Genomic DNA, 12,183 nt, shown 5'->3' with positions numbered 1-12,183 from the left:
ACCTGTTAGAGTTTTCCTTCCAGAAAGCTATTTGTTTAGGAATTTTAGGATAATTTGATTTTGGATAGTGCTCTTTCATAATAACTGGGAGAGCTGGCAAACTGCAATAGTCTCATCTCAAGTTCACAGAGCACACATTCTAACAGGGAAGCAAGAGAACGCCAGGGGAGCCCAGCATAAAGCATCTTCACTCTCAGAACAGGTAGCAGCCCAGTCTTTAATTACCAGCACTAAAAAGTTCATCAAACCCTTTTCAATGTGGAAGGCTATCAGGGGTATGCCTCAGGAGGCGGAGAACCAAAGCTAGAAGAGGGAACAGGCCCTTCCCTGATAATCTTCCTATTCCTCCATACCACTACCAAGAAACAGCCAAACCTATGCCAACTGAAAGGAAATTTTAGGAGAGAAAGCATCCAAACGCTCCCAAAAGACCTTGGATTGCATCACACTCTCCTAAGGTCATGCAAACACGCAGCTACAGCTATGGCATTTTGGACATCATGCCAGGAGAGCATTCCAACCACTCCTGCAAGCTAACAGAATGAAAAGTGTTGATGCCAAACACAAGCTGAGTACTGTCAGAGACAGAACTTGGTTTTGCAGGGCAAACACACCAGCTTTGCTCCTGAATTGCTCTTTTAACTATATACAAGTTGATGCTTCTTTGTATCTGACTCTGTGACAGCAAAGTTGTAATGCCCCAAGCCAGCAGGATGAAACCTTACTGCAGATGAGGGCTCCTTAGATTTGTACCATACAGATCAATGAAATCCAATTTACTATTGCACAACACTTTCCCTACTCTGAACCCATTAAGAATCAAAGCACTGTTTTGGAAGGCTCACGCCTAAAATGACTTCATTTTTAAGCTTCCAACCTTGTAACAGTGGCATCAGGCTTCTCAGTGCCAGAGGTAACTACACACAAGAACACAGTTATGATGCCATGAATGTGATACCACATTAAGAAATAACGTTGTACATGGCACAAGGAGGATTTCTCACACGACATGAGTTTACTTACTTCTATTGGCAGAGATCTGAGGATCTGCACACATTTTACTCAAAGACATAAGAGACAAAACATTTGGGTTTGCTCACCTGATCTCTGGTAAGAAGGTTTTCTTGTAAGCATCCTCAATGTGCTGGAGATAGGAAGGAGACACTTTTTTCTCATATGGCTAAAAACGAAGCAGAAGAAAACAAGGTTGTAAAATGAGTTTTCTTTCCTCTCACACCAGTACAGACACCAGCCTAAGCAGAAAGTGCTGCGACGCCAGCTTGCCCTGTATTAGCAGTCAAACATCCAAGTGAACCACATACACATTAATGGATGTTAGAAGAATGAAGACATTTGGAGTATTCAGAATCTCTTATGTGGCATTAAATATTGAAAGTGCCCTAAAAAACAAGGCAGTTTGTGTTAATCGCTACTTTGCTGCTTTGCCCTGCACTGCTACAGCCATGGTTTGAATGGCCAGCCACAGAATTATGACCCTTCTCATATGCTTGTGAATCTAGAAAGGGAAAAGCAGGTTCAAGGGAAGAATGTCAAAATGAAAAGGTTTCTAGCAATTTCAGACTGTAGCAGGAAACATCTTATTTTCCTTGCGTTCACATAAGGTAAGAGAACTATACATCACCAGCATCAAAAATCTCAGCTTTCTAAGGCCTGAGCAACCCTACCTACTTGTATGCTCAAGGAAGTCATATCCAGAAAACTGCAGACTCTCAGTTTGCCTTTCCAATAAGAGGGCAAATGTGCCCTTGGAGCAGCTTCCAGTGCCTAAAGGGGCCAGACGAGTGGGAAACCACCCCCTGCAAAAGCTTTTCTTTTAATTACATGGATATCATACATACTGTCAAACAGTTTCTCTTCCACACAATGTAGTTTAATGCCACATTTGCAAAACTCCAAGAATTTCTCTAATCTACCATTCCTTCAGTTCAATCCTAAAATTTAAGTACATTTCCTGCTTGAAATGCTCATCCAAGATGCCCATCATGTTGGAATGATCTGTGTCTGTTAGTTGGCTTTTCTTTTTCCACTCCTCTGCAACAACAGCATACTGAATACCCAACACTTCATCCACTGAGAAGGCAGAATTCCCCAAAATACCAGCCTTAAACAAGCACTACAGTCTTCAGCAATACCACTGACATAAAAAGTTACACCAGCAATTTCTGCCTAAAGGTCCCAAAACTGCCATCAAAATTTGTGTTCACAAGAGCAAAGAAATTGCAGGTCCATTGAATCCCAGACTGCTTGGGGTTGGAATTTGGGAACCTTAAAGCTCATTCAGTCCCAACCACCTGCCACGGGGGCAGGGACACCTTCCACTAGAGCAGGGTCCTCCAAGCCCCTGTGTCCAACCTGGCCTCCAACACTGCCAGAGAAGGGGCAGCCACAGCTTCTCTGAGCACCTGTGCCAGCACCTCAGCACCCTCACAGGGAAGAGCTTTCAAACAAAGATCTTTCCAACACAGGGTTTTCAGACCTGTGTTGATATTAATGTGTGGGTCACTTGTGATCAGCAAATCCAGTTCATTTTCTGAGATGAAGAAAATTACTGCTTGGTGCTTTTGTGCTAACACAGCAAAATAACCCATTTTAAACTTAAAACTAACGTTCTATAGGTATTCCATGAGACAGAAAATCTAGGGTGCTTTTTGGCTAGTGTAATAAAATGATCCTTGTTAGGGTGACCTTGTAGCAGTTTCGTTTGCAGTTTCCTGCTCATTTAAGAGGGAAGCTGGTGATTGCTGAAGTGAATTCAAAGCCATAAATGTAAGGCTGCCCTTGCTGCTTCATTATCTGCGTGGCTGGCGTTGCTTAGTTTGCTGCCTGAGTGATTCTGCCCTTCTGCCCTCCAGCAGTTTAGACAATGACTGAATGTGTCTGTGCTTTAATGAACAAGATATTGCTCCTGATGGGAAAACCACAGCTTTTCAATTTTAGCAACTTCAGTAACAGAAAATGCATTGAGGGCTGGAGCCTCTGCTCTCTGAAGCCAGGCTGAGAGAGCTGGGCTGCTTCAGCCTGGAGAAGAGAAAGCTGTAGTAAGACTTTAAAGCAGATTCCAGTGCCTAAAGGGGCTACAGGAAACCTGGAGAGGGGCTTTGGACAAGGGCCTGTAGGGACAGGACAAGGGGAATGGCTTTAACCTGCCAGAGGGGAGACTGAGATGAGCTCTTGGGCAGTTCTTCCCTGTGAGGGTGCTGAGGTGCTGGCACAGGGTGCCCAGAGAAGCTGTGGCTGCCCCATCCCTGGCAGTGTTGAAGGCCAGGTTGGACACAGGGGTTTGGAGTAAGCTGCTCTAGTGGAAGGTGTCCCTGCCCATGGCAGCGGTTGGAGCTGGATGAGCTTTAAGGTCCCTTCCAACCGAAACCGTTCTCTGATTCTATAAAACCCCACAGGACTTAAGCACAAGGGCACAACTACAAACAGACAGTAACAGGCAGTAGTAGCAGCAAGAGGTAAAATTACCTCGCCTTCCTCTTGAATCCTCTTCTGTACCTCTGGAACGGGTACATCTATATAAATGACCAAGTGAGGCGGCAGGAATTCACAAATGCTGATCTCTTTGATCTCCTTGTAGTGATCAAGACCTATATAAAATACAAAACCAAACACACTGCAGAGCTAAAGGCAACCCAGCTGAAGATTTACTGCAAATGAGGACAAGTGCAACAGGAACAGCATTAAAATTATAACCTACTGGGTTATGAACCTACAATCATTTTTGGAGTGGTTTTCATTGCTTGCGTAGACCACAAAGCTATTGAGCAACAGCAGACCTCCTCTCCAAAATCACAACCACCAGACTCCACTTTGGAGGACAGAAGTAGAGAACGTCACCTTCCCATACAGAAAAATGGATCTAAAGAGGAATAGGTTGGGTCTGTGCAATTGGGTACTTCTACCATATAGAGACAACTCCTCTTTCCCACAGTCCTGCATCCAGCTCTGGGGCCCCCAACATAGAATCACAGAATAGTTAGGGTTGGAAAGGACCTTAAGATCATCTAGTTCCACCCCCCCTTGCCATGGGCAGGGCCACCTCACACTAAACCATGCCACCCAAGGCTTCGTCTAACCTGGCCTTGAACGCTGCCAGGGAAGAAGCATTCACACCTTCTGTGGGCAACCCATTCCAGTGCCTCACCACCCTAACAGAAAAGGATTTCCTCCTTATATCCAATCTTAACTTCCCCTGTTTGAACCCGTTACCCCTTGTCCTGTCACTACAGTCCCTAATGAACATAGGAAGCATATGGAGCTGTTGGAGTGAGTCCCCTCCAGGCAGACCTTAGAGCAGCTCCAGTGCCTAAAGGGGTTTCAAGAAACCTGGAGAGGGGCTTTGGACAAGGGCCTGTAGGGATGGGACAAGGGGAATGGCTTTAACCTGCCAGGGGGCAGACTGAGATGAGCTCTCAGGCAGAAGCTCTTCCCTGTGAGGGTGCTGAGGCGCTGGCACAGGGTGGCCAGAGAAGCTGTGGCTGCCCCATCCCTGGCAGTGTTGAAGGCCAGGTTGAGCACAGGGGCTTGGAGCAACCTGCTCTAGTGGAAGGTGTCCCTGCCTGTGGCAGGGGGTTGGAGCTGGATAAGTTTTATGGTCCCTTCCAGCCCAAACAATCCTGTAATTCTATGATAAGCAGAACCAAAGTGTTGAATAAAATCTCATGGCTTGAGATTAGTCCTTGATGCCTTAAACAGCAAGATACTAAGCACCTTACGAACAACTCCAAATGTTTAAAAGGAATCCATCTTCCCAGCAGGCATTCTTATTTCTTTTTTGGAGAACTGACTTATCACACTTCAGAGATGAGTGCAAGGAACTTACATCGCTTGTGGATATAGCCTTGTTTGAACATTGCATCCAGGAACACAAAGTCACTGTAGGGAGACCGCTCCAACACCACACCTTGTCCTGCAATGGAAGGGAGTTTCCAGTCAACACAGCTCAAAGAGATGGAAAATTAGAAACAGTACTGCTCTTACAGCCTATTTTCTGAATGCCTTTGTTAAACAAAACAGAAGAATAAGGTTTTTGTTCACAGAAACACATTGGGTACGTGTGCAGAACATGCCTGTCTCACTCATGTACTCTTCTCTGCCCATCAGAAGTACTATTGTATTTAAGGAGTACATTTATGTGCCTGAAACTTTCTGGCATTCACAGCTTTTGACCCTTTTCAGAAAACATTTCCTAAAGAACAAGTAGCAGGCACAGGAAATCCTCTTGCACAAGAAGACACTAAATTACAACAATACAATGACAATACAGTACTTAATGGAAACCAAAAGAATGAACCAAAGACACTATCAGGAACCAAGCCTAGGGAGAGATTTAGAAGGGCTGTAGAACCCACAGCTATCCTGGCACATTTAAAATGTCTTTTTGAAAATAAAGATCAGGGACTGAGCTTTATTTTCCAGAGGAGGCCATGAGGATGATCAGGGCTGGAGCACCTCTCACATGAAGACAGGCTGAGAAAACTGGAAGTGTTCAGCCTGGAGAAGAGAACGCCCCATGGCAGGGGGTTGGAACTGAATGATTTTAAGGTCCTTTCCAACCCAATCCAGTCTATGATTGCCAAAGAACTAATTAAATTAGTAATTGGCATTTCCTTTGGTAGAAAGGACATAAGATACCTTCTAATAGAGAATGTGCAAGATGGTTTTCTAAATGGGCTGTTAATTTGTACTAAGGGTAAGGGGGAAATATAAAAAGCTTAAGAATATGAGAACCTTTCATTCTAAAACACAAATCACAGAATAACGGAATGGTTCAGGTTGGAAGTGACCCAACGCAGGGCTCATCCAGTTCCAACCCCTGCCATGGGCAGGGACACCTTCCACTAGAGCAGGTTGCTCCAAGCCCCTGTGTCCAACTTGGCCTTGAACACTGCCAGGGATGGGGCAGCCACAGCTTCTCTGGGCACCCTGTGCCAGCACCACAGCACCCTCACAGGGAAGAACTGCTTTGTATCTAACCTGAATTTCCCCTGTTTCAGTTTGAACCCATCACCCCTTGTCCTGTCACTACAATTCCTGATGAAGAGTCCCTCTCTGCATCCTTGTAGCCCCCTCCAGACACTGGAAGCTACTAGCAAAGCCCTTCAAAGCAGCTTACTCACACCTTGTACTCAGAAGTTAGTTCAGAACTGGAATTTATCTACTGCGAAGTCTAACCTGTGCTCAGCAGATGCTCCAAGGCATCAGCATACTGCAAAACACGATTGCCAAACAGCCAGGCCTGCAGCCGATATGAGTGTCCATCAGAGCATTTGGGGTCATTGTAAAACCTCTCCAGGTTACAGAAACCATTAAACTTCTCAGGCAGCAGTGTTCCATCTCCTGTGATCCTGTTCAGGTAATGAATGTCAGCTTCCGGGAAATATTTCATGCCTGATAAAATAGAAACCACCACATCAGAAGAACTCATTTACTGCAAGCATCTATTCACTTGATTTAAATGTACAGCTGGGACTCAAAACAGCTCTTGAGAACAGCCCCAAATCCTTCGGTCAATCACATGACAGAAGGCAGACAAACCCTTATTTGAACTATTGCCACCTTTCACCTCACTCATGAGAGCTGAGCTATGCTCTAAACCAAAGCTTTTTGCCACCCATCCTCTGATCACCTTGATGCTCTGCATAGATCCATGCAGAAAATCCTACTTCTCAAGGAGCTCAGTGAGACAAGTATCCCACAGATCCAACAAACAACCTGTTGTCATCTCAAGCCTCACCAACATTCTCTTCTCCCCTCCACTACAAGCCCTCCTCATGAACTGTGGCATCACCTAAGAATTTGCTAGTTAGGAACTGCTGATTCAGTGAACTTGTTTTATGCAAAAATCCTACTATTAAATCCTATCAGTTGTTAGAGAAGTAGGCCAAAGCAGTACCTAGTTTTTCTGCTATCTGTTGTGCAAGCTTGCCCTTCCCAGAAGATAAGTTCCCCTCCACTGTAAAGACCTTGCTGTATTCAGTGAACCTCTTTGTAGCTCTGTCTCCCAACATATAAGCCAGCCACCCATACTCCAGGTTCTGCATGGGGCTGAGATGGATTCTTGCCTGAAAGAAAACACAAACAACACAGCATGTTTCACTTTTCTCACCTGAAAAGTGGGGCTTTTACAGCCCTTCTGCAGGAGGATAAGCACTCACACACTTAAGACAAGGGGTTTCCATAGAGGAAGTTAGTGCTGCCACTTAAGCTTAGCAGCTGAGGCTGTATTTAGGCTGAAAAACTCTTTAAGAACAGGTGAAAACAACCATTTTCAGTGCTTTTTAAACCTGAAGCCAGAACTCTGCTCTGGAATGCACCCAATGACTGAAAGTCCCCAGGCTTCCTGAAGGCTATGGATACACGACGCGACCTCCATTCTCAAGGGAGATACTGCAGTAGGCTTTTGCTTGTATTGATGCTTGTTGGTGGGTGTATGTTAACATCAAACCCTTTCGCAGTCTCTCAGGAGGGTTATAGCTTCAGTTCTGCACAACACAGCTCTTTATGAGTGAAAACACACATCCACCTGGCATGTAAACCCAGATAGATCCTCACTGTGCCCTGCTCAGAAACGCCACCCTCATAACAACCAAATAACCCTTTTTCTAAGCAATGTAAAGGCCTCGCTTACACACATGAGCTTTTACTGCATATTCTGCTTACACCAAAGACCCCATTCACCAGCTAATCACAACACTCCACTCTAGGCATTATCTTATGTCTCCACCTTAAACCTGAAGGAGGGGAACGTCCCCTCCTCACGGGCACCTCCACAACAGAACCAGCCCCACAGACACACGGCCCCCAGAGCTGCAATCCCGCTCCTACGGGGGACGAACCAGCGCCACCACCACCACCACAGACCCCCGGCAGGCGCCATCCCCGCGGGGGCACCCCAAGGTGAGCCCGTCCGCAGGCCGCAGCGGCCATGGCAGCCGCACAGACCGCATGAACCACCCCTACTCGGCCGCTCCCGCTCACCGCCGGTAGCGCAGCGCTCCCCGGGCGGCCCCGGGCGGCGGCAGCCGCAGCAGGGCGCAGCTTCCCCAGCCACAAGGACATGGCAGCGCTGAAGGGACGCGGCCGCGATCGGCGCGACACGAAGGGAGGGCGCAGCGGGATGACGTCAAGGAAGAGAGGCGGGGCGTAGCATCCATGGAGGCGCCCCCCTCCTCGCAGGCCACGCCCCCTCCCGTACGCCACGCCCCCTCGGCAGCCGCCCGGCCTGCGCTGGCTCTGCCTGCAGGGATCAGGCAGAGAGAGGAGCATCGTCTCCTATCCCAGCCTCTCCTGAATGCTATGCCCGGCAAACCGTAACATCCCCGTGTCCAGGATCATAGGACCATGGAATGGTTTGGGTTGGCAGGGAGCTTGAAGCTTATCCAGTTCCACTGGTACAACCTGCTCTAGTGGAAGGTGCTCCTGCATGTAGCAGGGGGTTGGAACTGGATGAGCTTTAAGGTCCCTTCAAACCAAACCATTCCATGATTCAGTGTTGGAATTGAATCCCAAAGCATCAAATGCCAAACTCGGGTGCTAATTCATCCACCTTCAAGCTGATCCTTTCCTTGAGTATTCCAATGCCCAAGGAGACAAGACCTACTGGTTCCCAGCCCTCTGGCTTGGGAACTTCTTCCCAAAGTCTCACCTAAATCTCGCCATTGAGCCTTGTTAAATCACTGTCACATTCACTATCAAACTGTGTTAAATCACTGTTTCACATCAACAACCATATTCCTGCTTCTGCCTGATAAGTGATTCACTTCTCCATCCCCAACAGGTAGAATACAGCTATAGTTGTATGGGTTTGCCTGTTCAAGACAGCTCCAGGCACCTGAATTTAGGGCCTTCAGCTCAGGTAGAACATTCACAGTCCCATCCCTGCTGCATTCGGTAGTGCCAGAGACACCCCTGAAGGGTTCCTGGTTTTCAGGCTTGAAACGTGCCGTGCCCCAAGCCTGACTGTGCCTTACAGGAGATTTCTGTGTGCTCAAAACTGCTCTATCTCTGACCCAAAGTCCATCCCAAATGAGTGGAAAGAGGTAAATTAGGTGGTTTTCCCAAAAGAAAGCAGGCAGTAGATGTAGAAGAGAGATGCAGAGCTGCTTTGGAAAGGCATTTGTAGAAGCTAGGGAGGAGAAATCTATGAGGAGAGCATTGCGCGCAAAGACAGGCTGAAATATGTGTGTCCTTCCCAAACCTCAGGGTGTCCATGGGCTCTGCCACCGAGACACTGGGCAGCCCTGCTCCTGCAGCTTCCCTTCTCCATGTGAGGGAGACACCGGAGTGTAATTCCAGGGCTGAGCTGGATCCTTGCCTGCCTTATTGAAGGACGTGACTAAATGACGGGGTCTTTCTATAGGGTCCGTGAAGGTCATAACCAAACATATTAACACGCTTCCCATCAACCTTCCATCAGCTCTGCTGACCTGGGCCGTTTCTGATGCCATTAGCTGCTGCTGCTGCTTTGCCCCTTGGCAAGAAGCGATCAAGTTTCATTTCAACAATTCATCCTTGGGATTTGCAAACAGCTTGAAAACAACCCCAAACAACCCATGTATGTTGCGTCTGGCTCTGGCTTTCTACCCTTAATAGCTCTGAATATCATAGCTGGCACTTCAGGCAAGTCTGCCCAGTGAGATGGTAGGGACAACACATCAGTGGAGGTTGTAGGGCTGTCAGGATGCTGAAGGGGTGACCAGAGTGCCTGAGGGTGATCAGGGTGCCAGAGGACCATGGCTCCATGGACCTGCATGGGAATGAGTGTTGTTCGTATAGCACCAGCAGGTCAAGCTCTGGTGTTGGACACCAATGTCCTGAATAGGGTGTGAATGGGGAGAAGGCTGCATTTGGTGGCGGATATTCATCTTAGGGATGGTGTTAAAGGGGTCTTACAGGATAGAGCAATAAAGCAGCAGGTCCTGTTCACTGTAGGCCCCTGTAAAAGTGAAGCAGGTGGGAATCATGGAATCCCAGACTGGTTTGGGTGAGAAAGGACCTTAAGGCTCATCCAGTTCCAACCCCCTGCCACGGGCAGGGACACCTTCCACTAGAGCAGGTTGCTCCAAGCCCCTATGTCCAACATGGCCTTGAACACTGCCAGGGACAGGGCAGCCACAGCTTCTCTGGGCACCCTGTGCCAGCGCCTCAGCACCCTCATAGGGAAGAAATTCCTCCATATATCCAATCTGAACTTTCCCTGTTTCAGTTTCAATGGTGGCTTTTGGGTGGAAGAGCAAAAGCTTTGGACAGCATTAACTCAAGGCAATGTAAAGTGAGAGGCAACAGGATGACTTTTGCTGGGTCCAGTGAGAAGATTAGGCTCTGGGAGATGGGAAGGCTTATCTTGCACAGCCCTAGAGTCATGGCAGGGTTAGGAAGAAGGGGATGCTTATTCCATGGAGCAGGACAACAAGGGATTTCACTGCATCTTTCTGCTCAGTTTTGCATTCTTCACTGGTGGCTGCATGACAGAACATGTCAGTGTTGAAACAGAGCAGTAATTCAGGTGCCTCCAGTAGCACATGGGGGCTGTGGCTGCTGGGCAGGACTACATCTCCCAGCCTACACCAGCCTGCCTGCGCTGGAAGGCACTGGGGCTGGTGAGGAAGAAAAACACAGTGACCGAGCATCATACACAGAGAGCAGCATCATGAGCCTGTGGGTGAACATTGACCTGCAGCAGAAGTGCATGGAAGCTGCTCTGAAGTGGTCACCTCTGTATAAAGGGCTTGCCCATTGGTGTGGTGGCTGTCAGGGTTTGGTGGGCCCCATGCATGGTGGCTAACAGGCACAGTGACCCATAGGCACGGTGGGAAGCGAGCACTGGGGCAGAATGGCTCTCCGGGCACGGTGACTGTCTGAGCACAGAGCTGTACTGGGTTTGTATGGCAAGGGTTTGGTAGCAAGGGGGCTACAGGGGTGGCTTCTGTGAGAAGCTGCTGGAAGCTTCCCCTGTGTCTGATGGAGCCAATCCCAACCAGCTCCGGGACAATTCCATATCTGGCCAAGCCCAAGCTCACCAGTGATCGTGGCAGCACCTCTGTGATAACATAGCTAAGAAGGGGAAAAACCCCTATGCAATGGCAGCAGAGAAAGGAGTGAGAATATGGGATAGAAACAGCGCTGCAGACACTAAAGTCAGTGCAGATGGAGGCAGGAGGTACTCCAAGTGCCAGAGCAGAGGCTCCCCTGCAGCCCATGGGGAGGCAGACTGTGCCCCACAGCCCATGGAAGTCCATGGGGGAGCAGATATTCACCTGCAGCCCATGGAGGACGACACAACAGAGCAGGGGGATGCCTAAAGCAGCCTGTTCCTGAAGGACTGCACCCTATGGGAGGTTTCCACACTGGAGCAGATTATGAAGAGCTGCAACCTGTGGGAAGAACTCATGTTGGAGAAGTAAGGAGGACTGTCTCCCACGGGAGACATGTTGGAGGAGTGTGAGGAGTCCTCCCCTGAGGAGGAAGGAGCAGCAGAGACAAGGTGTAATGAGATGATCTCCATGACCATAATCCCCATTCCATGTTCTTCTGCGCTGCTGGAGAGGAGGAGGTGGAGACTTTGGGAGTAAAGTGAAGCCTGGGAAGAAGGGAGGGGTGGGAGGTAGGTGTGCTCGAATTTGGGTTTATTTCTCATTATCCTACTCTGATTTGATTAGCAATAAAATTTCCCCAACTTAAGTCTGTTTTTCCCATGATGGTAACTGGTGAGTGATCTCTCCTTGTTCTTATCTAAGCCACGAGCCTTTCCTTATATTCTCTCTCCCCTGCCTTGTATCACTGGAAACAGTGGGAATTCACAGAATTCCAGCCTGATTTTAGTGGGAAGGGACCTTAAGGCTCATCCAGTTCCATGGGCAGGGACACCTTCCACTAGAGCAGGTTGCTCCAAGCCCCTGTGTCCAACCTGGCCTTGAACACTGCCAGGGATGGGGCAGCCACAGCTTCTCTGGGCACCCTGTGCCAGCGCCTCAGCACCCTCACAGGGAAGAGCTTCTGCCTAAGAGCTCATCTCAATCTCCCCTGTTCTGGCAGGTTAAAGCCATTCCCCTTGTCCTGTCCCTACAGGCCCACTACCTCTGGTCACCCCCTGCGGACGGCGACTGCCGTTTCCATAGGGATCCATTGGCTCCCTATGGACGCTGACCCCGGTCCGCGGTT

General features: G+C 48.5%; 1 protein-coding gene across 1 annotated transcript in view; it reads right to left on the bottom strand.

The window, feature by feature from the left end:
• The window catches only part of NDUFA10 (NADH:ubiquinone oxidoreductase subunit A10), a 34,301-nt gene extending 26,182 nt beyond the window's left edge, over positions 1-8,119 (bottom strand). Inside the window, exons 1-6 of the mRNA XM_061460113.1 lie at positions 8,002-8,119; positions 6,917-7,085; positions 6,196-6,411; positions 4,844-4,930; positions 3,487-3,608; positions 1,101-1,180 (exon numbers count right to left, since the gene is read on the bottom strand). Of these exons, the coding sequence (XP_061316097.1) occupies positions 1,101-1,180; positions 3,487-3,608; positions 4,844-4,930; positions 6,196-6,411; positions 6,917-7,085; positions 8,002-8,082 (755 nt within the window). The 5' untranslated portion in view covers positions 8,083-8,119. The remainder of the gene's footprint in view (positions 1-1,100; positions 1,181-3,486; positions 3,609-4,843; positions 4,931-6,195; positions 6,412-6,916; positions 7,086-8,001) is intronic.
• Positions 8,120-12,183: the final 4,064 nt, after the last annotated feature.

Source organism: Pezoporus flaviventris, unplaced genomic scaffold (assembly GCF_033815535.1).
Source record: "Pezoporus flaviventris isolate CSIRO_AGI_PZ_B2104156 unplaced genomic scaffold, CSIRO_AGI_Pfla_v1 ptg000001l, whole genome shotgun sequence".
NCBI lineage: Eukaryota > Metazoa > Chordata > Aves > Psittaciformes > Psittacidae > Pezoporus > Pezoporus flaviventris.
Note: the sequence above shows the minus strand (reverse complement) of the source record. Positions and strands in the feature narration are given on the sequence as shown.